This window comes from Bubalus kerabau, chromosome 6, assembly GCF_029407905.1.
Source record: "Bubalus kerabau isolate K-KA32 ecotype Philippines breed swamp buffalo chromosome 6, PCC_UOA_SB_1v2, whole genome shotgun sequence".
NCBI classification, from domain to species: domain Eukaryota; kingdom Metazoa; phylum Chordata; class Mammalia; order Artiodactyla; family Bovidae; genus Bubalus; species Bubalus kerabau.
In genome coordinates this window covers 52719612-52746254 of record NC_073629.1, presented here as the reverse complement: position 1 = coordinate 52746254, position 26643 = coordinate 52719612, and the positions used below count along the sequence as shown (strand labels likewise).

At 36.7% G+C, this 26643-nt stretch overlaps 1 protein-coding gene across 4 annotated transcripts; it reads left to right on the top strand.

The window, feature by feature from the left end:
* Window positions 1-190: 190 nt before the first annotated feature.
* On the top strand, window positions 191-26643 carry CDC7 (cell division cycle 7). Of its 4 annotated transcripts, none has more exons than XM_055585183.1 (13): window positions 191-336; window positions 712-911; window positions 1015-1192; window positions 9758-9841; window positions 11591-11726; window positions 14991-15084; window positions 15170-15312; window positions 16201-16453; window positions 17083-17178; window positions 17943-18121; window positions 18923-19005; window positions 23372-23521; window positions 24837-26643. In XM_055585183.1, the coding sequence occupies exons 3-13, from the start codon at window positions 1078-1080 to the stop codon at window positions 25232-25234; spliced, it is 1731 nt and encodes a 576-aa protein (XP_055441158.1). In that variant the 5' UTR covers window positions 191-336; window positions 712-911; window positions 1015-1077; the 3' UTR covers window positions 25235-26643. The 4 variants fall into 4 exon arrangements, with proteins under 4 accessions (XP_055441158.1, XP_055441157.1, XP_055441160.1 ...); XM_055585182.1 differs by having other exon boundaries at window positions 998-1192; XM_055585185.1 differs by lacking the exon at window positions 17083-17178 and having other exon boundaries at window positions 998-1192.

Here is a 26643-nt window from a genome sequence, read left to right as displayed (position 1 = left end):
TACTATTAGGACTACAGTACCTGAGACTTTTGAATTATCCCCTTTCCTGAAAATCTATTAAAGCCCTAACCTTAAGTTTCATTCTATTCTTTATTAAAGGATTATTCCCGGACTTTACATCTGTATCAGTTCTTCCAGACAGCCAGAGCCTTAGGGAAGAAACCCAACTCCCTTGCGCAATCTCCCAGAAGCAGATGCCACAGCGCCGAGGGCTTTACAGTGCGCATGTGCAACTGGAAGGGGCGAGGCGGGAAGTGTTGCGCAGGCGTGTTTGGCCGACTCGGAGGCGACGACCCAAGCATCTGGGAAGTCCCAGAAGCCGTATTCCTTTAAACCGTGAGTTTCCGACGGTTTGATCCATGGCGCGGGATTGTGAGGGATTAGGAACGAATTCTAGATTGTGATTTCCCTCTCGTTGCAGCTCAGTAACTCCCCAAACCCTTGCGGATCCCACTGACCCGCGGCGGGAATGTGCTGCGCCTGCGCACTAAGCATCCAGTTCGGTCTCGGGTCTGAGGGACTAGGTCTTTCCCCGCGGAGCTCGCGGGCCGGCCTTCGGGAGGGATCCTATTTATGTCCCCCTTCTCTTCCGCCCGGCGCTCCTAAGACGTGACGTTATCATTTCTCCACCACGTTGCACGGGGCCTTGGACAAACCTCCCGGCGCTCCCTTTCAGTAGTCAAAAGTTCTCCTCCAACCCTTTTCCTCCAGGTCAAACCGTTCTCCACACTAAGGCCTCCCCCACCCGATTCGCTGCCTCTGCAGTTCCCACCGCCGTCTGCTACCGGAAACTCCCCCGGTAGGCAGTTTCCCCTTCAGCCCCTGCCGGTATGTCTGGGAGATGAAAGTGAAGCCCATGGAATCTTTAGAAATGGTTCACGGTTTTCCTTCCTTTGGGGATTTGGACAAAGGTGCGTTTTTTAAGTGTTTGCTTTGGGGACAGTAGCATTTTTAGTGCTTAGTTCACTAAATGATTTAAACTTCTCATCTTCTCCAGTATTCTGATTTTCACAGCTGCTTTGGTCCCCCTGTGGACATGACTCTGTAACTGGCATTTTGCACCCCACTTGCTTTGTGATGGAGCCTGCTTTGGGGATTCAGATGGATGAGCCAATGGCTTTTTCTCCCCTTGGTGGCCGGTTTCAGGCGGATGGCTCATTAAAAAAACAAGGGCAGAATTTTAAACCACCAGGTATGTGTTTATTTCCGAAGACATGTAGGCAACAATTCTGTAATTTCCATTATTAAAAAAACAACCAAAACACTGAATCTTAAAGTGAGTTGTATGTTTATATAGGAGTAGTTTACGAATCGGTAAAACATAAGATTTAGGATTGGATTGCATTTTAGAAGGATTGTAGTCCAGCCATGTCGTTTTACAGGTGAAGCTGCTAAAATCTAAATATTAGTGCTTGTCTAAGATCACAGTTTGTTGATAGCCAAACTAGAATTTCTCTTCTAGACCTGTGTTCTTACTTCTACTCACCATATTGCGTTAAGCTTGAATTTAGAAATGGACATTGGAGGGACTTTCACTGAAGTATTCAAAGGTAGAATTCACTGACAAAAGTAAATGAAGTGTCTGTAGCAGTACTAAAGGATTGTATCTCAGTGTACATCATGAAATGTTTGACTCTCACCCAGACCTTGAAATGAGGAGAGTATCAAACAGTGCCTGATCTTGTACACTATAATGTGCACCTTTATCCCTGCTGTAGCACTGTGTCTGCAGCATAGTAGACATTCAATAAATATTGATTAAATAGGAGTTCCAGTTAACTGTTGATTTTTTTCCCCTTAAAATGTAGCTAAATCTTCTTGTTCCATCTTTGTCTTAAGCATATTTAGTGCTTTTTTCAAAAATACTAATTTTGACTTTTTGTTCATGAGATATACCTATATACACACAAACACCACAAAACAGACTTTAACTTGAACCCTGGAAAAATATGACATCCCATGTTTTTGCTTTCTGACTAAAGCTTAACTCATCTTTGATGTTAAAGTACCCTATTTGATGAAAGTACCCTTTGATGTCCCTATTTGATGAAAGCCACTAGTATTCCAGTTAAAGTTTCTACACTTAAAACTTTACACTTAAAAGTTATTTTTGATTTATGCTTTGTATTTGCTGCCCTCATCCAGTCCCCCAATTTTATCTTCCCATTCCCACTTTCATTCCATTACACTTTGCTCCTGAATTACAGTGAAGTTTCTTACTTAAGCTGCCACCTTTCACTTCCTTTTTCATCTTCCAGTTCATTTTGTATACTGCCACTAGAACAATCTTAAAATGCCACTTTCATCCAGTTTCATGGATACTCTCCCTCTTCCTGTCCATTTTTTTGCAATTACTTGTTTTTTGAGGTTCAGCTTTCCCTATGTCATCAGACACATACAGTAACAGTCATTATATTATTATTCTTGTATTATTAAGCACTCTGTGTGTCTTACCTCTTCAGTAATACTATAAGCTCCTTGAAGGCAGTATCTTGTATAGCTCCCGATGTACATTATGCATTAGGCAGAGTATATGAATAAATGAATCTGACTTGGCTCTAACAAATGTTCAGGTAAAAGCTGCTATTCTAATACTCTTCTGAAAATCTGCTAGGAAATAAAGAGTGGGGTGGATTTTATTCCAGATTTCCAAAGTTTTGTAGCTTTTATGTCACAGAACATTGAACGTTATAAACAATACTTTTTATAATTTATAAAGCATGCTAAATTGTATTCATATGGTTATTTTTTATTTGACCCTTAATAAAAAGCTAACATATCAAAAACATAATTTGAATAAGGAATAAAGCTGATGAAGTCCAGGCACATAACTGTTTCATGATCTAGTATGATTTGCCTTGATAGAATAACTTTTGAATGGTGGGATTTCTGTATATCTTTTTATTCCCAGAGCCTTACTCTGTTCAGCACATAGTAGGTGCTTGAAAATATTTGAATGCATGTTTTAATGCAAGGATATAAAGTAAAAATCTTAGTATAATGGGTTCATAGTATGACCCTTTGTTTTGGGATATTGGTCAGCTTTTTATATAGTAACTTTTTTTTCTAATTATTGTACATGCTTAGAGAAGATGGCACCCCCCTCCAGTACTCTTGCCTGGAAAATCCCATGGACAGAGGGGCCTGGTGGGCTGCAGTCCATGGAGTCGCGAAGAGTCGGACACGACTGCGACTTCCCTTTCACTTTTCGCTTTCATGCATTGGAGAAGGAAATGACAACCCACTCCAGTGTTCTTGCCTGGAGAATCCCAGGGATGGGGGAGCCTGGTGGGCTTCCATCTATGGGGTCACACAGAGTCGGACACGACTGAAGTGACTTAGCAGCAGCAGCAGCAGAGAAGAAAATATAGAAAGAGAATATGCCACTGTCCAGATGTTGCCACTGTTGACATTTTGTTACCTCTTTAGTCTTCCTGTGCATACAGAGATACATTAAAAAAAAAAAATTGGAATCACAGCCAGTTTATTTCTAATCTTCATTTTTCACTTAGCAGTTGATTGGAGAAGGAAATGGCAACCCACTCCAATGTTCTTGCCTGGAGAATCCCAGGGACGGGGGAGCCTGGTGGGTTGCCGTCTCTGGGGTCGCACAGAGTCGGACACGACTGAAGCGACTTAGCAGCAGCAGCAGCAATATGTATCTTGAACATTTCTTAGTGTAATTAAATATTCTGTAGCTTAGACTGCCTAATGTTCCATTGCATGATATGCTGTAATTTATTCAATTGCCTTTTCTTACTGAACCTTTAGATTGTTTGCCATTTATCCTGTTACAAAAAATGCTGCAATGAATGAAGTACCTGGCATAGTTTATTCTATAATAGATATTATCTATAAACAGTAGATATATTTATAAATGATAACTATAAACAATAAATATTATTTAAACTATCAAAAGTTTATTCTTTCATATTTTCAGCAAGCTTTTTATTTTTATTTTTTTGAGTGTCTACCATATGCCAAGTTTAGTAAGTGATGAAGATCTTTTCAGCGAAAGAAGAAACTCTATGTGCTCCTAATGTCTCCTCTATACTGTTGAACTGTATTGGAAGGCTTGCTTTTGGTGTGTTATGTGAATAGCCCTCAGCCCACACTTCTAAAGTGGGTTATAGGTAACATCCTGGTTTGCCTGAAACAGTTTCAGTTTATGCCTGTTATCACAGTGTAATTATTAGTGCCCCCTTTCACTCTCAAGAGTGTCCAGTTTGGGTGATCTCCCTAAATTATGTGATCTTAATTTACATTTGCTGCTGCTGCTGAGTCGCTTCAGTCGTGTCCGACTCTGTGCGACCCCAGAGACGGCAGCCCACCAGGCTCCCCCGTCCCTGGGATTCTCCAGGCAAGAACACTGGAGTGGGTTGCCATTTCCTTCTCCAACGCATGGAAGTGAAAAGTGAAAGGGAAGTTGCTCAGTTGTATCCGACTCTTAGCGACCCCATGGACTGCAGCCTACCAGGCTCCTCCATCCATGGGATTTTCCAGGCAAGAGTATTGGAGTGGGGTGCCATTTAATTATGTATAAAACAAGTTACAGGAAGCATAATTTTAGGCAGTACATGAAGCCCCAGAATAAGCAAGACTTATATTCCTAGAGTATCAGTGTTACTCCATAGTAAGTAATTGAAAGCATTTCATTTATATGATATATATTTCTTAAACCTCTTTACATTTACATAACACCTTGCTAGGTGCTAGTAATAAATCAGTTCATAAAACAGACAAAAAAAAATCAGTGCCCTCAATCTAGTGGATAGAGACAGAAAATAGATAAATACTATATTCAAAAGTGATTAGTGCAGTGAAAAAAAATGTAGTGGGGGAGGGGAGATAGGTATTGGGGAGGAGATTGTGATTTTAGTAAACTGGTCAGAGAAGGCTTCAGTGTGGTAACATTTTTTAAAAACTAATGTGTATTTGTTTTTGGCTGTGCTGGGTCTTCGTTGCTGCGCAGGCTTCTCTCTAGTTGCAGCGAGCCAGGGCTACCCTTCACTGCAGTGTGACAGCTTCCCACTGCAATGGCTTCACTCATTGCAGAGCACAGGCTCTAGGTTGCTTGGGCCTCAGTAGTTGCTGCTCCCAGGCTCTAGAACACAGTTGTGGCGCACAGGCTTAGTTGCTCCGTGGCATGTGGGGTCTTCCCAGACTGAACCCCTGTCTTCTGCATTCGTAGGCAGATTCTTTACCACTGAGCTACCAGGGAAGCTCTAGTATGGTAACACTTGAACTAGGACTTGAAGGTAGTGAAGGAGGAGCTGTGAATGTATCTGGGGAGGAGCATTCCAGGTAGAGCAATCAGCAAGTGTGAAGGCCCTCAGCTGGGAGTGTGCTCGCATTTAGAAATAGCTAGGAGGTCATGTGACTGCAAGGAGATGAGTGATGAGAGTGAAGTCAGAGAGGAGGGAAAGGAGGTAGTTCTTTGGCTTTTATGTGAAGCAAGATGTGAAACTATTAGTGGGTTTGGGCAAAATAGTGATATGGTGACTTATGGTCACTCTGGCTGCTATGTTACAAATAGATTATAGGTCCTTGAGGGTGAAAGCAGGGAGTATAGTTAAGGAGGCTGTTGCTATGACCAATTTAGATATATTACGAAACAGGAAAAAATTCACTTAAAATTTCAAAACAGAAGCCTAGATCTTCATTTAAATAATATTTAATAATTTAAATAATATTTTAGTTTGTGGACTTTTCAGGGTCTTTCCCCAATCCTCAAAGTGTATTTTCATTGGTTTCTGATATTCATTGGTCTCTGCCTTTAGTAGTATTTTCTAGCTTTTGACATAAATACTGTCTTCCATGATCAACTCTCATCTCCCACTTCAGAATCTGAGGGTTTTTCCACACTGGGGATTTTTCATTCACTTTGATTGTCAGGAAGTTTTTCCATTCAGAAACATCAAAGTTGTTCTGCAAGCAGGAAACCTTCATATAATCATAATTTGAATTTTGTACAGATGGGTAACTGCATAGTAAGTGCTGGTGGTACGGAAGCACATTGAGCTTGCATAGTCATTCACATGGCTTGTGCATTACAGTATTTTCTTACTACTTGTATTTTCTTTCTAGTTATTTCTAACAGCTAACCAGCGTCTCTGCTACTAACTGCCAGCTCATGTTTATGCAAAGGGAGGTTCTGAACATGGAACTCATAGGAAAGCCATAGAATGTTATAGTTGGAAGGTGAAGTTCATCTAATTCAACTCCTTTGTTTTACAGGTTAAAAACCTGAGCACTAATGTGGTTTAATGATAGGAGTTGACTCTAGACTTTTTAGATTTCAGAGTGTCTATATCAGCACTGTCCAGTAGAACTTCCTGTAATAACAGAGATGTTTGTATGTTATCGTATGTGGCTAGTGTGACTGAGGAAGTTAATTTTTAATTTAAATTTATTTAATTTTGATTACTTAAATAGCCATATGAAACTGTATCATCCTACTACAAAGCTATTGATGTTATTAATCATGTACACAGCAAAGCATACACACAAACACTTTAATACATTTAGTAATAAAAAGACCACAAAAGGTTGTTAAAATATTTCATCATACCTAAATACTGTTGATTGTTAAGGTATACCATTATTTTATGTACTGCTCAGAAATGCTGCCAGTTATACTGTGACACAAGGCTTTTCCTTATCACTAGAATTTTTTTAATATACCTACTGGAAGAGTTCTTTAGCTGTAACTAGACAAATAATTATATATCTCCAGTACATACATTAAAAGGAAAATAAACATTTTGGATCTATCTCTTCTGAATCACTTTTGTATTCAGAGTCATTGATACCCTATTTTTTCCATCCTAGTATTGTTCTCATATATTAGTGATGCAGAATTTCTTTGAAGAATTCATTAAAAAAAAAAGCCATTGTTATTGGGTTCTTAAGAGCTCAGTTATGTGGAGCTAGCCTATGTTTGATTTGTTCTTCATAAACTCTACAATTCCTCCCTACAGTCATTTGGGTCTTAAGAGTTAAATGTGAATGTTCCTCTGATTTTTAACATTTTCTCCAGGTTATTGACACCTATTCTGTAAGTTTTGATGCTGACCAACCACAGTTGTAAGTTGCATCCCAGTTTGAGAGTTGTTAAAATCGTGTCTTAGAATCAAAGAAATGTTATAGCAAATTGAACATATTTTAGTGCCTTTTCATGATGCCTTTTCTGTGACACTGGAACTTGAAGTTGGTTGGACTTGACACTCATTAGACATGATTATAATTGACTGTGGCAACTATGACTGCTAGAAAGCCAGCCTTCCCCACAGGCCTTGGTTTTGGTTTCCAGAGTGAAGGAGTGTGGTAGCTAATAGTGAAGGGATTTCTGTTGTCTTTGGCTTCACTCTGTTGTAACTTATAAACTTTTGCTTTTTTTTTTTTCTGCAGTTGTCTGAGTGACCATAATGACAGTAAAAATTCATTCATTCAACGAATGTGCCAGACAGTATTCTAAGAGCTGAGTGCTTTGTGAATTATACAGACAGGGAGCCTGTACTGATGGAGCTTATATTCTAGTGGGAGGAGGCAGACAACAAACAATTAAATAAACAGTGTAATTTTGTAGCAGATAAGAACTCCAAAAGACAATTAACAGGGTAAAGTGGATAATGGGAGGAGTGCTAATTTAAGTAGGATGTCAGAGGAAACTGAGGATTGATCTAGCCAATGTAAAGTTATAAGGGAAGAGGATTTCAAGCAAGGGGAACAGAAAGAGCAAAAGCCCTAAAGAAATGTTAGTAATCATAACCGCAACAATAAGAATCACCAGTATAATTTATTTAATATTTACCATGTGTCAGACATTGTGTTAAAAGTTGTGCTTGAGTTTTGTATATTGTTTTTTAATCCTCATAGTATTTTAGCAGCATGGGTACTATTATTACCCCATTTTCTACAGATGGAGAAACTAAGGCTTACAGATATAAGCTGTGTGCTTTAGAAAGGTCTTACCGGCTGGAGCCAGAATTTTGATTTAGACCTCTCATCTCTAAAACTGGTTCACATAATTACTGTTATATTGCCTCTTGTAGTATTGAAATCCATGAAGCTGTTCCAGTTCACCTGCACAGTAGGTGGGAAGGTGTTTTAATTGTCTAGTCGCCAAGTTGTGTCTGACTCTTTGTGAGGGTAATTTAAATAATTTAAGTAAGTTCTTTATGTTACTTAGATGGAGTGATAGAGTAGAAAGACTTCTGGATTAGGTCTTCTTGGCCTCTTATATAATTTTCACCTCTTAGTATTCTTCCCCTCAAATTTATCTTCCACTTGTCATCTTCCTGCTTAATAACTTTACATGGCTTTTATTTGCATCCTGCCTTTCCTTTTGAATTTTATTGACCACACTCAATTTTTATCTTCTCTCCTACTCTCCCCTCCCTCCACAGTAATCCTTGCCTTTTTCCCTTTGCTTGTCTTTGCATGCATAGTAGTTCCTTCCTAAAATGCCTTCTTGTACAATTCTCTACTTGGTAAATGCTTCAAAACACAGGTTAACTGTCACTTGAAGCTTCCAGGCACCTTCAGAGATGTTCATTCCCCTCCCCTTCTACCTAGTAATATATATGAGTATGTGTGGGCTTAATGGCTCATTCGTGTCAGACTCTGCAACTCTTCTAATATTACAATTAAAATCTTGTATTAAAAATGAGCTTTTAACCTCTTTCTTTTCCACTAGACTAAGCTCCTAGAAAACAGGAGCTTCACCAACTTTGTTCATTTGTTTTTTAATACACCAATTGCTGGGTATTTTTTAAAACACAGTGTTAAATGAGTGGGTCGATAGACTTGTCAGCAATACCTCTGTGAAATTGGGCAAGTGACTTAACTTCCCTGAATATGGTTTCCTTACCTGAAAGACCAGGATCATTATGTCTGTTCTCCCAATATCACAGTGCTGTTATGTAGATCTGAAAAAATGCTGTATCTGAAAAGATAATACATGTGTATGTACTTTGAAAATATCTTAAACTGTTGCAGATGCAGAGTGTGTTATAACTTTAAAAGGGGCTAATGCTTGGCCTAGATACTGTAATAAAATCTGAGGACTCTTAAGTATGTAAATCTCCTTTGTATCCAGTAGTTTATCACATTCTGAATTATTTCCTTTCTGTATTTTAACCATGCGGGCTTTTGCAAAGACCTTATATTTATTTAAAAGTAATGATTTATCTGCTTTCAGGATATAGGATACTACTGGTAATTGGGACAATTTTTAAAGAATATTTTCTTAACATTCCTGATACTTTTTAAGTAGAGCTTCTTTCTAGGGTATACTGTGATTATTCAATATATAAAACTTTTCCAAGCCTGTAAGATTTTGCATCTTTGGAGGAAGAAAATATAGTTTTCAAGAAAATTGCGTTGTGTCGTTGTCATGCCATCTAGTGATCGCAGCTCAGATTGTTTAGTTATTTTTTAAACTTATCTTCTTCACTGTGTTGTGCTCTATGCAGTGACAGTGTGTCTGTCGGAGTGTAATTTTAGAGTAGCAGCAATTGGGTGTGAGTGATTCAGTTACTTTTCAGTTTTGTCTGTTCCTTCAAGAGGTGTGTGAATTAGAGCAATTTGATGGGGTTTTAGTCTTACAATTTTAAGGTTTATTTTAGCTATTTTTGTTTGTAATTAATGTAATGTAACATTACTTATGTTTTAGAAATTATTTTGAGACATTTTAACCTAAGAAAATATAAAATATACTCATTAATTGTAACTGAATTCTTTTTTGCCTTGATAGGTGTTAAAAAAGATATTGAAAAGCTTTATGAAGCTGTACCACAGCTTGGTAATCTGTTTAAGATTAAGGACAAAATTGGAGAAGGTAATTTGGGTATATACTTCATTATCTTTATAAGCTCTTTTCCCCTCCTGTTTTCCTTTGTATGATCTTGGTTTTCATTATTATTTCTTACTGGAAAAATATCCCTTTTAAAATACAAGGACCATGGTTATATTACTAATTGGCATAACTTTTCTCTTTTCCTTGGAAATAAAGGAAGAATAAATACTTAAAATAAAATGAACAGTCCTATTTGAAACTTTATAATGTTATATTATTAAAAGTATTGATATCAATATATAAATAACTACTAATGATAATTATCTATAAAAAATAAAAAGTTTAATAAAAAATAAAAAGTGGGGGGATTTGATCAGGGAAAGCCAAATCTTTTTTTCTCTTTTTCCATTGCAGTTAGGTAGAATTAAACATATGAAACCTAAGATGGCAAATTGATGAAAATAAACTGGTAGAATATTTATAGGATGGTCAGTGTTATACATAAATACCATTCAGAGACACAATCATATTGACTGAATGAAGGGCAAATTTAGCAGACAAATGTGAAGGCAATGAGAAGATAAAAGATAACAGAACTTTTTGGTGACTATATTGAGAGAGAGAAAATAAAAACTTAGTAAAAAAGAAAAAAAAAACAACTATTTTTTCATTGTTTGTTTTTACAGTTAAGTGTCAGTTGAGAAAAGGCTGAGTCAGTGAGTGCAGAGAAATTAGAAGATGAGATGATTTGGGATATAAGAATCAAATCTTTACATCTTTTTTCTTACCTGTTTTTGACACTTAAGTCAATTTTCTTACCTTTTTTCCAGCACTGACTTAGTATTCAAAATCTTTGTTCTGAAAAACTCTGGTGTCCTCTTTGTTGTTACAGTTTACTTGCTAATTCATGTCCGACTCTTTGGGACCTCATAGACTGTAGCCCGCCAGGCTCCTCTGTCTGTGGGGTTTCCCAGGCAGGAGTACTGGAGTGAATTGTCATTTCCTTCTCCAGGGGAACCTTCCCAACCCGCAGACTGAACCCACGTCTCCTGCATTGGCAGGGTTCTTTACCACTGAGCCACCAGGGAAGCCCTTCTGGTGTCCTCCTAACAAATAGCTAACTATTCTTGGGAGGCAGAGGGATGGAGTGTGATCTGAGGCTAATAAGTTTGAAAATTACAGCATGTATAGTGCCTTTTTGGTTATTTATGATGTACTTCAATACATTAAAGGTCTAGAAAATTTTGTAATGAGAAATCTATCAATTTATTTTAACTCAGTGTTTCTCAAATTTAATTGACCACCCAATCTTTTATTTTTTTTCTGTTTAGTTTCATGGTAAATTTTAAAGTTTAAAAAACTTTTTAAAATGAAAAATGTTAAAGGTTTTCCTCTAAGATTATTGTAACTTTTGCTTCTAACAGACTTGAATCCAAGTCTACAGATAGTAATTTCAAATGGTAATATTGTGGAAAGAGATATTGGAATGGGTCATACCATAGAAATACCAGTATTTTATGCTGATCCAATCAAACAGATTTACTATATAGCTTTACTGAACTAATATACCACCTAAAGAAGTGACACCAGTTAAGAATGTATTAAAAATTGAAAATAAGTTCCATTTATTAATACAAATGTATTTGCTTTTTGTGTTCAGTATCATTAGAATATTCATGATAAATTATGATAATTTTAGTTTCCAAACAGTTTTTAAGAATTATTTTAGCATTGTCTCATAAACATTTTTAAAAGCCAAATATTGAAAGATTCTAATAAATTGTTTTACAGGCACTTTCAGCTCTGTTTATTTGGCTACAGCACAGTTACAAGTTGGACCTGAAGAGAAAATTGCTCTAAAACACTTAATTCCAACAAGTCACCCCATAAGAATTGCAGCTGAACTTCAGTGCTTAACCGTGGCTGGGTAGGTAACTGCTGTATATGATTTTTAAGATTTTTAGATATTAATAGATACCTCATAGGGATAATGAGATTGTCTGTGAATTAAACATCTTCTTCATTCAGGTGTTTACAGTTTGCTGGCACTTTTCCTCTAATTTTGGAATGGCTAGTGAAGTTTATATTAATTTTTAGGGTGGATTTCCCTTGAGACTCAGCTTGACTTCTCTTCTCTTACGACTTCTTCTAATCTTCCTACCAAATCATAGACCTTGTCTTCCATGGTCTAAAATGTGGGGAACTCATATTTCACATCTCCCTAGATATTAACAGCTTCATCTCTTTATTTTGAACAACAGAATCTACTAGCATGTTGGTCTCTCTCTACTAGGTCATTCCTGTCAACATAGACACGTAATGTAGTATCTCTTATCCTCCCTGTACCTCTGTCCCTCTTGCAGCTACTCCCATCATTTCTTTGCTCCCCTTCACAGCTAGACTTCTCAAAAATTAACCTGCACAAACCTGTTTCACTTCCATACCTCCCTTTTACCTACACAGACACACACACACACACACACACACACACAGTGAGGCTACTCTCTGTGCTAAACTGAAACTATTAGTCCTTTAGAGTCAGCCCTGACTTCATTTTGCCAGTTCCTTTTTCTGTTCACATGAACGCCTGGCAGTGTTTAGCGTAATTGATTTGAACCGTTGTCTTTAGACTTCTCTACTGCTGTCTGTTCCTTGATTTCTCCCTGCTTTATTTGGCCTTCATTTTCGGTATCTTTGTCAGTTCTTCCTCTTCTACCTGACCCCTAAATGTTGGAGTTCTTCTGTACTTGATCCTGGGCTTTCTTTCTCTAGGCTTTCTTAAGTGGTGTCATGTATTCCACACGGGTTTAAATACATAGTAGTGATTCCCACAAGTGTATATAACCTCAAAACTCGTATTTATATATAAACTCATGTTTATATATATACACAACTCAGATTTATATATCTATGTATATCCACCTGCCTATTTGACATTTCCATTTGGGTACCTAATAAACATCTCAAACCTAGTACACCAGAAAGTAAATTTTAATCCACCCTCATTGGCCCCCAGAATTACCTATTGCCACAACCTGTTTTCATCTATCCATCTCAGCAAATGGCACCATAGTCTACCTAGATACCAAAGCCAGAAATCATCACACAGTTTCTCCATATCTCTCCTAGTCCATATCCATCATCATGTCCTGGCAGTTTTGCCTCCCAAATACATCTAAAATCTCATCCATATCTGTTTATCTTCTCAACTGCTGTCTTAGTCCAAGCCTCTGTTACTACATAGACTGCTTCTTCTCTTCCTCTCTTAAACCCATAGTCAAAGTACAGCCAGACTGATCCTTAAAATATAAAAATACGTATGTATGTAATTCAGACTGGATACTGTTAGTTCCACTAATTGTTCAATGTTTTCTCAGTGTTCTTTGGAAAATATCCAACTTTATCTCATGTCAGTCTTTCTACTTTCTTCACTGTGCCCTAGTTTCTCTAGCTCCTCAAATTTGAGTCAGGAGCTTTCTCACTTCAGGGCTACTCCCCAAACTGCTTCCCTAACCAGGAAGACCCCTGTCAGTCTTTGCATGCTGACTCCTTATCTTTCTGCCCTGAGCAACAACAGTATCACTTCAAAGCAATCTTTGATTTAAATGAGATCTTTTTTTTTTCATTGTCATAGCACCGTTTGATCTCTTTTAAAACTCTTATATTTTGTCATTATTTGTTACCATGTTTATTATCCATATTTTCCACTAGATAGTAAAGTTCATGAGGGCAGAAATCATGTTAATTTTAATTCACCATCGCATCCTTAAATGTCTAACATAGTGTCTGTTGATTAACAGGGCGCACTAAGTATCTGTTGAATGAATGAACATGCTGTCTTTATTATAGAAGACAGGAGAATAAAGTGGCTACTGTAAGGCACCTACCTTCTAGTACCCTGAATAAGATTATTCCTTTTTCTATACTGTAAACAACTCCTTCTACAACTTTTTCTTTCCTAGTACTTCAGCAATGTACATGCTAAAGACATCTACCTGATCTTGTTTCCTTTCTAGTTCCCATACTGGTTTTTATTTTTTTATTTAACAGTTACTTCAGAAAAACTGTCTTGATGTTCTGATTCCATTGTATTCTGTTTTTCCTCCTCAAATCCTGTTTGGCCTCTTCTTTTCCATTTAAGTTACTTTCTGAAAATTAGTTAATTCTACTTTGCAGTTAATTCCCCTTTGCCAGAATGAAAACCTTTCCTCAGTCCTTATTTTCGTTGACCTCTTTACTGATCACCCCTTCCTTCAAAACTCCTTACTTGTGGACATTCCTGTCTGGGCTTTCTGCCCCTTCTTCCTTATTTTGCCCTCCAACTTGAGATTTTTCCAAGGCTCAGTTTTCTCTTTAATAATTTCATAACTTTAGGTATCACTTGTCTATAATACAGTCACTGACTTACACTTGACTTCTCACTTAAGATGTAGTCTTGTATCTAAATATCTTTAATCAAATTGATGAGGTTTTCATTTTAATGCTTTTTTCCCCCTATTTTCTCTACATGCTTTGTTGGTATCTATGTTGTTTTACTCAGACTCAAAACCATGGAAATCGGTTTACCCTGTTTTCCTCATTTTTCTATGAAGTTGTGTGGTGGATAAGCCTAGGTCTGGAGCGTACTGCCTGAATTCAAATCCTGGCTTCATGACCTGCTAGTTTAGTTACCTTGGGGAAATTCCTTAGCCTCTCTGGTCCTCAGTGTCCTTATCTGTTAAAAAAAAGTCGGGAGGGGGGAATAATAGTACCATCCTTATAGGGTTGTTGTGAGGGTTATTTGAATTGTTGATCAGTATGATTGGTTGATTAAATCAGAGCTTGGCATGTAGTGAATGTTCAACAATTATTAGCTATTTTTAATTGATTTATTTATTACTGTTACCATCCTATCTCTAAGTCTTGTTAATTCATTTTTATTAGTCATCTTTTCCTTCTCATTCTGTCACTTCCCCATTTAAAGCTATAATTAACTTTGTTTTTGAATTATAACCTTATAACTGATGCTGTTTTTGTTTAAAAAAAAAAAACACCTCAGTTAAGTGAGTAGACTATCCTATATGGTGATGGCTTTAAGTTAGTTTCCTGGTGTTATTTATGTATTGTTAAAATTGCATTTCTTTAAAAAACTTCATAAAGTTTCAGTTCATTTGACCTTTCCTCTAAAGTTCATTGTTCATTTTTCCACTAGGGGGCAAGACAATGTCATGGGAGTTAAATACTGCTTTAGGAAAAATGATCATGTGGTTATTGCTATGCCATATCTGGAGCATGAGTCCTTTTTGGTAGGTTTTAATATTTCTTGAATTTTTATCGGCTAAATATTTCCTTGAAAACAATCTTATAACCTTATTCATAACTTTATTTTAGGACATTTTGAATTCTCTTTCTTTTCAAGAAGTACGGGAATATATGTTTAATCTGTTCAGAGCTTTGAAACGCATTCATCAGTTTGGTATTGTTCACCGTGATGTTAAGCCGAGCAATTTTTTATATAATAGGCGCTTGAAAAAGTAAGTATGGAAAATTACCAGAAAATATTTATACTTGAATGAATTTGTGCTGTGGGGTCCATCTCTTTGACTTAAAACATACCACAACAACCATGCACAGATTTTTCTGTTTTAGATTTTCATTGTGGTTCGGGAAGGAAAATACCCTCAAGGAGAAGATAAAATTGTGTTAGTAAGACAGTATACATCATTAGATGTGCCATGGCTCAGTGGAAATAGCTAAGAGACTTAGAGAGCTTCTAGTTTTTTTTTAAACCTTATACATTTCTCTGGGCTTCATTTTAGTAAATGAGGGGATTGGACCACATGATAGCCAATTTCCTATTTCAACACTAAAAGTTTTGCATTTTTTATTTTTTTCTGGTGATGATATACATAGAGGCATTGTAAGCTGACAACTTAAAAACTGCTGTTTATACAGTGGATCATATTGAGTATAGTAAGGAAAATAGAACCATAACCTCTTTTCTTGGGCTTCTGTACTCCTGACTTGTAAATTTAAACCATGATTTTTAATTTATTTTTATTTTAAACTTGTTTAATTAAAGATTATCTGCTATGATGCCATCTCTGCCACCATCAGAGAACAAAGGGTCGTGTTTACATTTGCTTTCCTTGTCTGCACAAGCCATTGGAAGAAGGGGAGAAAAGATGTTTTCTGTGTGGGGGAGACATCTTTCCTTAATTCAGTAGTTAGCTATTTAATTGTCTAAGACAAGTTTTACCTTGTCTGTAAAACTTAACTTTTCTTTCTTCAAGAATATTTTAAATCCTTAATTTATCACCAAAAGATTTACAGTTTCTGTGTGAATGTGGTTTGAGCATATTATGATGTTACTAAGCTTTCAATGTTACAGAGAAATAAAAATGCTTATTTTTGTTTCATAGGTATGCCTTGGTAGACTTTGGTTTGGCCCAAGGAACCCATGATACTAAAATAGAGCTTCTCAAATTTGTCCAGTCTGAAGCTCACCAGGAAAGCTGTTCACAAAATAAATCCTATGTAATCACCGGCAACAAGATTTCATTGAGTGGCCCAGCAGCACCTAAAGAGCTGGATCAGCAGTCTACCCCAAAAACTTCTGTTAAAAGGCCCTACACAAACGCACAAACTCAGACTAAACACGGAAAAGATGGAAAGGTTCTACCTCTTTGATTTCTTAAGTACCAGTACAGTTTTAGAAATGTACTCTGTCCAACAGAGGGAGTTCTAATTCTAGGATGATACTTGCAACTAAAAAAAATATATATATATGTTGTTTATACTTGTTATAGATTCAGTTTGTTAGATTTCACTGAGATTTATAATGGATTGTTTTATGATTTGAAAACTGAAAATTTTGCTTGGTAGGTTTATAATGTCTTTGTCACTACAATTGTATTATATAACAAAAATGGAAAATAATAAATTTACCCCTGCATGTGTAAAGTTTATATTATCCTTTTTAAAAGAAAAACATTGTAGAGGGAAAAAATTCCGAAGTGTCTATCTCCATTTTAGCTGCACAGCAACATGTAACATCCATGCAGGTGGTTTTATAATTTTTCAGTTATGTGTATTTGTGGACTGTGATAACACTGTATGGTGGTTAAGAACTCTGTCTAGACTATTTTCTCCTTTCACAGAAGTGTTTTGGTGCCTGAGGATGACTTGGATGCAGCTGCTTTTGTTTTATGTCACTTAACTCTCTCAAAACTATGGCAGAGTACAGCTGGCAGAAAGTGTTACAGATATAATCCTTCTTTTCCTTGTTTTTGTTGGTATTGTAGGAGGGATCTGTAGGCCTTTCTGTCCAGCGCTCTGTTTTTGGAGAAAGAAATTTCAATATACGCAGCTCCATTTCACATGAGAGCCCTGCAGTGAAAGTAAGTAATGTAGCTTAATAGTGTAATCATCAGTCAGTGTCACACTGGAGAGAATTTAGGGAATGGCTAGATTAGGTTTTATTATCAGTAAGTTATTAAGCTTTTTTTCTTTAGCAGAAGGTGTTACTGCTTTGAGCATCTATCTAGTCAGTGCTTTGATTTTCTCCAGGTATGAACTTTTCTAGTGGAATATTTCGTCATTTTTGATTAGCTGCCTATTGTTGCTCTTTCTCTAAGGGAACATTTAGACCTTGTCTGAATGGTTGGAGTTGTGAGCTCCCAACAACTAACACATTTCTGATACACAGTTGATGGCATAAAGATGTTTGTAAAGTTTAAAAAACTGTCATCTATGTTAAATGGTTTTAAATGGACTTAGGATATCCTATAGCAGCTAGATACCATGAGCAACAAATTAAAACTGATTTTGGCTGATGTAATTGTGCAGTTTACAGTTCTGAAATGGAGTTAGACACTAGAACATAACTGTTTTTTATACTTTTGTAACATTTCAGGGAAAGTTCTAATAAAGTGCAATTCAGATATTCCCCAAACTAGATCTGGTTAGTAAATTTTTATGTTTACTCAACACAGAAACCTAAAAAGAGCTTAAATGTTTTGATAGGCAAGTGTTTGTTTACATTCCAACAGCCTGTTCAGCAGTTTTGAAAGTTATACTTCCCCTATTGCTTTTACTATTACTAGCATATACTAGCATCATGTTAAATGTCATGAAAATAGAGGCTATGACTTTTCTTTTACAGCTTATGAAGCAGTCAAAGACTGTGGATTTACTGTCTAGAAAATTAGGAACAAAAAAGAAGACCATTTCTACAAAAGTTATGAATAGTGGTGTGATGAGGAAAACTGCCAGTTCTTGCCCAGCTAGCCTGACCTGTGACTGTTACGCAACAGATAAAGTTTGCAGTATTTGCCTTTCAAGGTAATGTGTTTTGATGGTGCTATAAAACCACCAGTATGGTGCCAGACAAGATGAGAAATTACATTGATTTTGGTGGACAATTGATAAAAGTGAGTGAAAAGAAAAAAGGCGGTCCTGTGAACGGCACAGGCACTGATACAGAAAAGTACCTTGAAGAGCAGATGACAGCTGTTGTCATGCTTGTCCCTTTACACACATGTGCTCTTTGGGAAGCACATTTGCTTTTACATGAAATGGTTTTGTAGCAGTAGGGATAGCTCTTTTGAAACTTCAAAATTGCATGCTTTACTTGGTGATTTAAGCTTCTTTTCTTTATTCCTGCCTGTGTAGAGTAACCTGAACCAAATACTTGAACTCTTCTCTCACTCCCACCTTCCAACTCTTTTGCCACACATGAATTCCTTTCTTCCTTCAGGACTTTCATAAGCTTTCATGAGCCTTTCCTGATTAACTCAAGTGTATAAGTGAACAAGTATCTCCGTAATTAATCACTCCAAACAGATATACATTTTTATATCCCAGAGTTCCTATTTTAGTCTATTTTTCCGTTATGACTCTTATCCTACACTACCTCTTTTTATGTGTGAAAGTACCTTGAAGCCTTCTGAAATAAGGCCTGGGAACTGGTGTGTGAAGGGAGGCCTATAGAAGCAAAATCCAGGATTTTCATCCCACTGGGTTATCATTTGCTTTGTAATAACTTTTATTTATATAGATGTCAAAGTAGAATTTACTGTGAACTAAACTGATGAGTGTTATTTTTTTGGTTTTAAATAATTAAACTGATTTCATCATCATAAGGCGGCAACAGGTTGCACCCAGGGCAGGTACACCAGGATTCAGAGCACCAGAGGTCTTGACGAAGTGCCCCAATCAAACTACAGGTATGTTGCACCAGAAATACAGAATCCAGTTAAACTGGTTGCCATAAATTTCATTGTATGGTTTTTGTCTACTTGTGACTAAATTTGAGCTCTTCTGCTTTTAACTGAATTATATAAGTGGTTCTAGCAGTGTGACATTCCCTTTTTGAGATAGTATTATTAATGAAATCTAGTGTTGCCTTTTTTTTTCCCCAATAGATTGCATTTTGCTTATCTAGTTACGAGATGACTTAGAAATAATTTTAACATTACCTTTGTGGGGGGAAAAATTGTATTTAGTAGTCTTTGCTAACTTAAGACTTGTAACTTTTTATGTTTGCCTAATACCTCAGAATTCTTCTGGGACACACATGATTTTGTGTTTGATTAAATTTTTTTTTGTTATTGTGAAAACAGTATAATAGTGTTAAAGAGTTTTTTTTTTTAATTTATTTTTTATCAAAGAATAATTGCTTTACAGAATTTTGTTGTTTTCTGTCAAAACTCAACATGAACCAGCCATAGGTATACATATATCCCCTCCCTTTTGAACCTCCCTCCCATCTCCCTCCCCATCCCACCCCTCTAGGTTGATACAGAGCCCTAGTTTGAGTTTCCTGAGCCATACAGCAAATTCCCCTTGGCTATCTATTTTACATATGGTAATGTAAGTTTCCATGTTACTCTTTCCATTCATCTCACCCCCTCCTCCCCTCTCCCTATGTCCATAAGTCTATTTTCTGTCTGTTTATCCTTTGTTGCCCTGTAAATAAATTCTTCAGTACCATTTTTCTAGATTCTGTATATATGCATTAGAATACTATATTTATCTTTCTCACTTACTTCACTCTGTATAATAGGTTCTAGGTTCATTCACCTCTTTAGAACTGACTCAAATGAGTGCCTTTCTATGGCTGAGTAATAATTCCATTGTATATATGTACCACAACTGCTTTATCCATTCATCTGTCGATGGACATCTAGGTTGCTTCTGCATTCTAGCTATTATAAATAGTGCTGCACTAAACAACGGGATACGTGTATCTTTTTCAATTTTGGTTTCCTCAGGGTATATGCCTAGGACTGGGATTGCTGGGTCATATGGTGGTTTTATTCCTAGTGTTTTAAGGAATCTGCATACTATCTTCCATAGTGGCTGTATCAATTTACATTCTCACCAACAGTGCAGGAGCATTCCCTTTTATTCACACCCTCTCCAGCATTTATTGTTTGTTGACTTTTTGATGATGGCCATTCTGACCAGTGTGAAGTGATATCTCATTGTAGTTTTGATTTGCATTTCTCTAATAATGAGTGATCTTGAGTGTCTTTTCATGTGTTTGTTAGCCATCTGTAGGTCTTCTTTGGAGAAATATCTGTTTAGGTCTTTTTCCCACTTTTTGATTGGGTTGTTTGTTTTTCTGGTATTGAGTTGTATGAGCTGCTTGTATATTTTGGAAATTAGTCCTTTGTCAGTTGTTTCATTTACTATTATTTTCTCCCATTCTAAGGGTTGTCTTTTCACCTTGCTTATAGTTTCCTTTGCTGTGCAAAAGCTTTTAAGTTTAATCAGGTCCCACTTGTTTACTTTTGTTTTTATTTCCATTACTCTAGGAGGTGGGTCATAGAGGAGCTTGCTTTGATTTATGTCATTGAGTGTTCTGTCTATGTTTTCCTCTGAGAGTTTTAGTTTCTGGTCTTACATTTAGGTCTTTAATCCATTAAGTTTATCTTTGTGTATGGTGTTAGGAAGTGTTCTGATTTCATTCTTTTACATGTAGCTGTCCAGTTTTCCCAGCACCATTTATTGAAGAGGCTGTCTTTGACCCATTGTGTATTCTTGCCTCCTTTGTCAAAAATAAGGTACTCATAGGTGCATGGGTTTATTTCTGGGCTTTCTATCTTGTTCCGTTGGTCTGTATTTCTGTTTTTGTGCCAGTACCATACTATCTTGATGACTCTCACTTTGTGGTATAATCTGAAGGCATGAAGGTTGATTCCTCCAACTGCATTCTTTCTCAAGACTGCTTTGGCTATTCAGGGTCTTTTATGTTTCCATATGAATTGTGAAATTTTTTGTTCTAGTTCTGTGAAAAATGCCATTGGTAATTTGATAGAGATCACATTAAATCTGTAGATTGCATTTGGTAGTATAGTCATTTTCACAATATTGATTCTTCTTACCTAGGATCATGTAATATCACTACATCTGTTTATGTCGTCTTTCTTTCATTAGTGTCTTCTAATTTCCTGTGTACAGTTCTTTTGTCTCCTTAGGTAAGTTTAGTCCTAGATATTTAATTCTTTTTGTTGTGGGATTCACTGATTAGGTGAGTGGGATTCATTCCTTAATTTCTCTCTCTGATTTTTCATTGTTGGTATATAGAAATACAAGTGATTTCTGTGTATTGATTTTGTATCCTGCAGCTTTGCTAAATTCACTGATTAGCTCTAGTAATTTTCTGATACTATGTTTAGGGTTTTCTATGTACAGCATCATATCATCTGCAAACAGTGAGAGCTTTACTTCTTTTCTGATTTGGATTCCTTTTATTTCTTTTTCTTCTGTGATTGCTGTAGCTAGGACCTCCAAAACTATGTTGAAAAAGAAAAAGTCTGTAACCTGAAAGAGTTGTTCTGGAGGAACCCAGAAAGAGCAGGAACCCAGAAAACATCTTATTTGAATAGATGAATCCTGTTATATTCACTTATATTATGGACTTTACAGAAATGTATTCATTGATTGTGGGTTTATTCTGTGCTTGCTAATGACCTAAAAAAATGAATAAAACTATCTGCTTCCACTCTAGTTAGGACACACTCGCAGATAATTATAAAGTAATTGTTAAGTATGGTTCTAAAACTTTATACAGAGTATTTTAGGGATACTTAACTCTTCTTATCTGAAGGGATTATGGAGGGAAGTTCATGGAAGAAAGAACATCTGAAAAGAGAATGAATTGGAATTGGGGATTTCATGGGCAGAGGAATTCAAGAAACAGCATGGTCATACAGGAATCAATAAAAGTTTAGTGTTGCTAGAATATATGGTGAAAGTCAAGGAGTGGTGAGAAACCAACCTGGAGAGAGGTAGACAAGTTTGGATCACAGTTGTTACATGGTTTAGACTATATCCTGTAGGTTTTGGAACGTTATTCTAGGGAAAAAGATGGTAATAATTGTATTCTAGATGGGTCATTCTGGTAGGTATGCAGAGAGGAGGTGTGTGCAGGTCCAGATGAGAGATGGTGAAAACCTGAATGAGGGTGTTAATAATAGGAATGAACAGAAAGTGAAGAATTGGAAAGGTGGCCAAGCTTGATAGATAATTGGATGTGGGACTTGGGTATGAGCTGGTGGGGAAAAGGCATCCAGGATGTTGATCAGATTTCTACCTTAGGAGATTTGAATGGGTACCAATAACCAAGGGGAGAATAAAGAAGTAACGTGTACAGGGAAAGATAAAGATGACTGGGGTTATCATTGATTTGAGATGTTTGTAGAAATCCACATCGAGATGTCCAATAGAAAAAAAAGTAGGTGAAGTTCAGGGAGGTCTGGACTGTGTAAAAGGTATTAATAGTTGAAGCTGTGAAGTGGATGAAGGGCCAGTCAGGGAGAGTATACAGGATAGAAGTTGGAACTCTGGGGAAACTCAGCCCTTAAGGCTTGGAGAAAACATTGAAGGAGAAGGCACAGCTACAGAGGAAACCAAGAAAGTCAGGTGATGCAGTGGTCAAGGGGCTGGTGATACTGGAAGTTCAACCATTAGGAGAGAAGAGATCCCTAAAAATGAATTTTTTAATGAGTTTCTTCACATGAGGCTGAGCTGGTCTTAGTCATAACTGTAAGAACTCTGGAGATTAAAGTTTCCACAATAAAAGTTAGGGTTAGCATCTGGCTGAAGATGAACTTCTAATGTTTAATACTTCTCACTAAAGTGAAACACTCTCAGTACTATGCTGTGTAACTCATGGGGTACATTCAATTCTTCTTTCCTGTGTAGCTACTTTGGATGTTTTTTTTTTTTTTTGGATGTATTTTGATGTTATAAAATGTGCATTCACTTAGTGATGAAATGTCCTTTTAAACTTAACCAACTTTCATGTTGCTCAAGAAAGGAAATACTGTATTTTGCATTAAGGATGTTAGACCAGGGATTCTCAACCTTGAAATTATGTAAAAGCACCTTAGGAACTTAAAAAACTGATGCCTAAGCCCTGCTCCAGCACAATTAAATCAGATCCTCTGAGGAGATTGGGGCAGGGCATCAGAATTCCTCTAAGGTTCTTAAGAGGGTTTGAATGCTCAGTAAAGATTGAGAGCTACTGATGTAGAAGTATCATAGATTGGGGATTTTTTTTTTAAAGTGTGTTTTCTGTTACAGCAATTGACATGTGGTCTGCAGGCGTCATATTCCTTTCTTTGCTTAGTGGAAGATATCCATTTTATAAAGCAAGTGATGATTTAACCGCTTTGGCTCAAATTATGACAATTCGTGGATCCAGGGAAACTATCCAGGCTGCTAAAACTTTTGGTAAGCAGTTTTATATTACAGAATGAAACACATACCTTCGCTAATCTCTTGCAGATTAGTTAATAAATTATTACAAAATTCTCTGTACAAATAAACATGTCCTGTGTTCCTAAAGTTCTCTGGTGTTAGTAACTACAAACTATGGGACACTCCTTTGGGACAAAATTTCAGTCAGCCCACCTCAAAAGTAACTGGGCTGCCTTTTGCCCAGCCCCAGAATCAGTGTGCTTTAATCAAAGTTGCATATCAAAATTATCAGAGGAGCCTCAGGAAATACATATACTGGTCCCATCCCACGTTTTCCTGGAAAATATGATTCAAAAAAATGTTACACATAGAAAGGGTTGACATTTGTTAGTTTGAGAAAACAAGTGATTTTGACCAAGAGCTATTTCTGAGTAAGAACCACTGCAAAAATGATTATCCATCCCAGTGCCATGGTCTAATCTACCAGGAAAAGTCAGTGGCAGTTGTGGTCCTGCAGCAGAGTCAGTCTACAACCTTGTACCTTGTTGGAAACTATTGGGTTAGCCGAAAAGTTCGCTCGGAGTTTTTCCCAAAACCCAAAAGAACCTTTAGACAAACGCAGTGTTAGAAGAAACGTACCTGAGGGTAATAGGATGAAGTACGGCATACATACTTGGGAGATGGAACCAGAAAGGAAAGCAAGATTGTTACATCAGAAATTGTGTTCTTGCATGAGTATGTTTTTCAGTTGGTTGAGAAAATGATAGCTTCTATCTTCAATGAATTCATAGTCTAGTAGGTGAGACAGACAGATATTACAATACAGGTTGCAATACAGAACTGCAAAAGTAATAGAAGTTGTCACAGGATACAACAGAGGCTTAGAATGATCAACTCTCTGAGAGTGTCAGGCCTCACAGAGGTAATAATGCTTGAACTGAGTGGTGATGTAAGTGGGCGTATTCTGGGCATGGGGGTGGAGGGGTGCAGGGCATCCTCATCAAAGACAGGAAACGTGGTCAGAAACATGTAGATGCTTGGAAGGGGAAGAGGGAATGGGGACTGCAGCTGATTAAAGATTACAGAATATGATGAAGCTGAGATTTTGGCAGTCAAGAGAGTCCTTTATGTTACTTATTAAGGCACTGCTTTCTACTTACTGTCTCCCACTTTATGAGTTGACCTTCAACTACATGATGTAAAACACAACTAAAATATAGCACATGGTGCTCTGTCTCCCATTCAGTGTAAATATATGCACAAAGCAAACAGTTGGACTTGCATGTTTCTCATGGGAGAGACTTCTGATATATTCAAATAATGTATATGTATATTTTTTCTCTTTTAGGCAAGTCAATATTGTGTAGCAAAGAAGTTCCAGCACAAGACTTGAGAAAACTTTGTGAGAAGCTTAGAGGTATAAATTCTAACACTCCTAAATTAACAAGTGATATACAGAAGTGCAGTTCTCATGACCCAGCTTTTTCAGAGAAGACAGAAAACCATAAAATTGTTCACTTCATACAGACACCTCAAGTGCAGCCCTCAGGGAATCCATCGTATAGAGGTGACAGTAATGGCTGTGGGGGCAATTTTGAGGAGTCTACTACCAATCTAGAAGGCTGGGATGAGGTGCCCGATGAAGCTTATGACCTGCTTGATAAACTCCTAGATCTGAATCCAGCTTCAAGAATAACAGCAGAGGAAGCTTTGTTGCATCCATTTTTTAAAGATATGAGTTTATGATTATTCTTCAATGTTTATTATTGTGTATTGTGAGGTAAAGTGAAAAAGAGTTATTTGTAATAGTCATAAATTCTTGATTAGAGACCAGGTCAGGGTGAATAATTTATTTAACCCTAGCAGATTCTAAAATACAGATTAAGATTACTTAGGTTGCCTAGGATAGTTCTTGGACTGACAAAATGAGCTTTGACTTAGATCTACCAAGTAGAATCAGATCTTTCATTTACCTAATTGTTTGTCACTGCCATCTGCAGAAATAGGAGCAGTTTTAGCCTGGTACATCGGCTTCAAGGTATGAGTCTTGAAATTGAGGGTTGTGACAGGGATTAAAGACTTCAGTGAGTCAAAAAACTTCAAGTTTACTGGTTTTTTTGAGCTATATGTGTTTCTGGAAAACTCAACCTGATACTGGTCCTCTAATTATTCTGGAGGTAGAGAAGATAATTTCCTTTTTTAGAGGCATGTATTATACGTTTTATAAACATTAAAACAATGAGAAAATATTGGGATATTACTTAAAATTGAGTTTTATTTATTCATTTTTTAATACTTTTTTGTGTGAATTGCCATGTTTTTCTTAATGGTTTCTCTCTTGATTTTTCTGCCTTCTCTACCCACATCTAAAACACATTCTCCTTAGAAATTTTATGGTGCTTTCCAAGGCTTCTGGGTACTTTGTTAAATACCACCTGTGTTCATAGTTGGGAAGTTAAAATAACGTGTTGATAAAGGGAAGCTGTGGCACCAAGGTAAAGATTGATAGTTCAAAATGCTTTTCTTTTTCTCTGAATATATATGGTTTTTGCATTCTATCTTAGATATAATTAGGTAGCTGCTAAAAGGAGAGTGAACACAGAATTGACAATGTTATTGGAGATTCCTCCTCTGCCTAGAGCCATTCAGATCTCTGTATCCTATTTTGAGTAAGTCGGTCCTGGTCAGAGAAAGATGCTTCCTAGAGTCTTGGGTGCATTGGGAAGAGTGCTAATGAAGTAGGCAAAGTAGAAAAGGAACTAAGAGGTTTATGTATTATGACATACAAAATTACATATATATATATGTCAATTACATATATATATATATATATATATATATATGTGCGTGTGTGTGTGTCAATGACAGCATGTCAGATTTACTAAGAGAATTGAGTCTAGGGGTGTAGGTCTGCCGAGAAGTTTCCCACTTGGTAGTCACAGAGTATAATACAACTTAGGGGGATTTAACATTCATTTTGTTGTTTTGAGCATTGAAGTTAGTTTGGCATAATCCATATTCCATTTGGCAAGTATTATACTTGTATACAATGGTCATTGATCTACTGTCTTCTAATGCGGTAGTTTTTTCTGTTAAGAAAAAAAAAGAATGTTCTTGAATTTGTATGTTTAATAAAGTCATCCTCGTATTTTTTA

Bases quoted from the DNA above. Each gene is read 5' to 3' on its own strand.
- CDC7 (XM_055585183.1), top strand. From the start codon at position 1,078: ATGGAGCCTGCTTTGGGGATTCAGATGGATGAGCCAATGGCTTTTTCT. The intron at 16,454-17,082 runs GTTCTACCTCTT...TTGGTATTGTAG, and splicing joins AACACGGAAAAGATGGAAAG to GAGGGATCTGTAGGCCTTTC. The intron at 17,179-17,942 runs GTAAGTAATGTA...TTTCTTTTACAG, and splicing joins ATGAGAGCCCTGCAGTGAAA to CTTATGAAGCAGTCAAAGAC.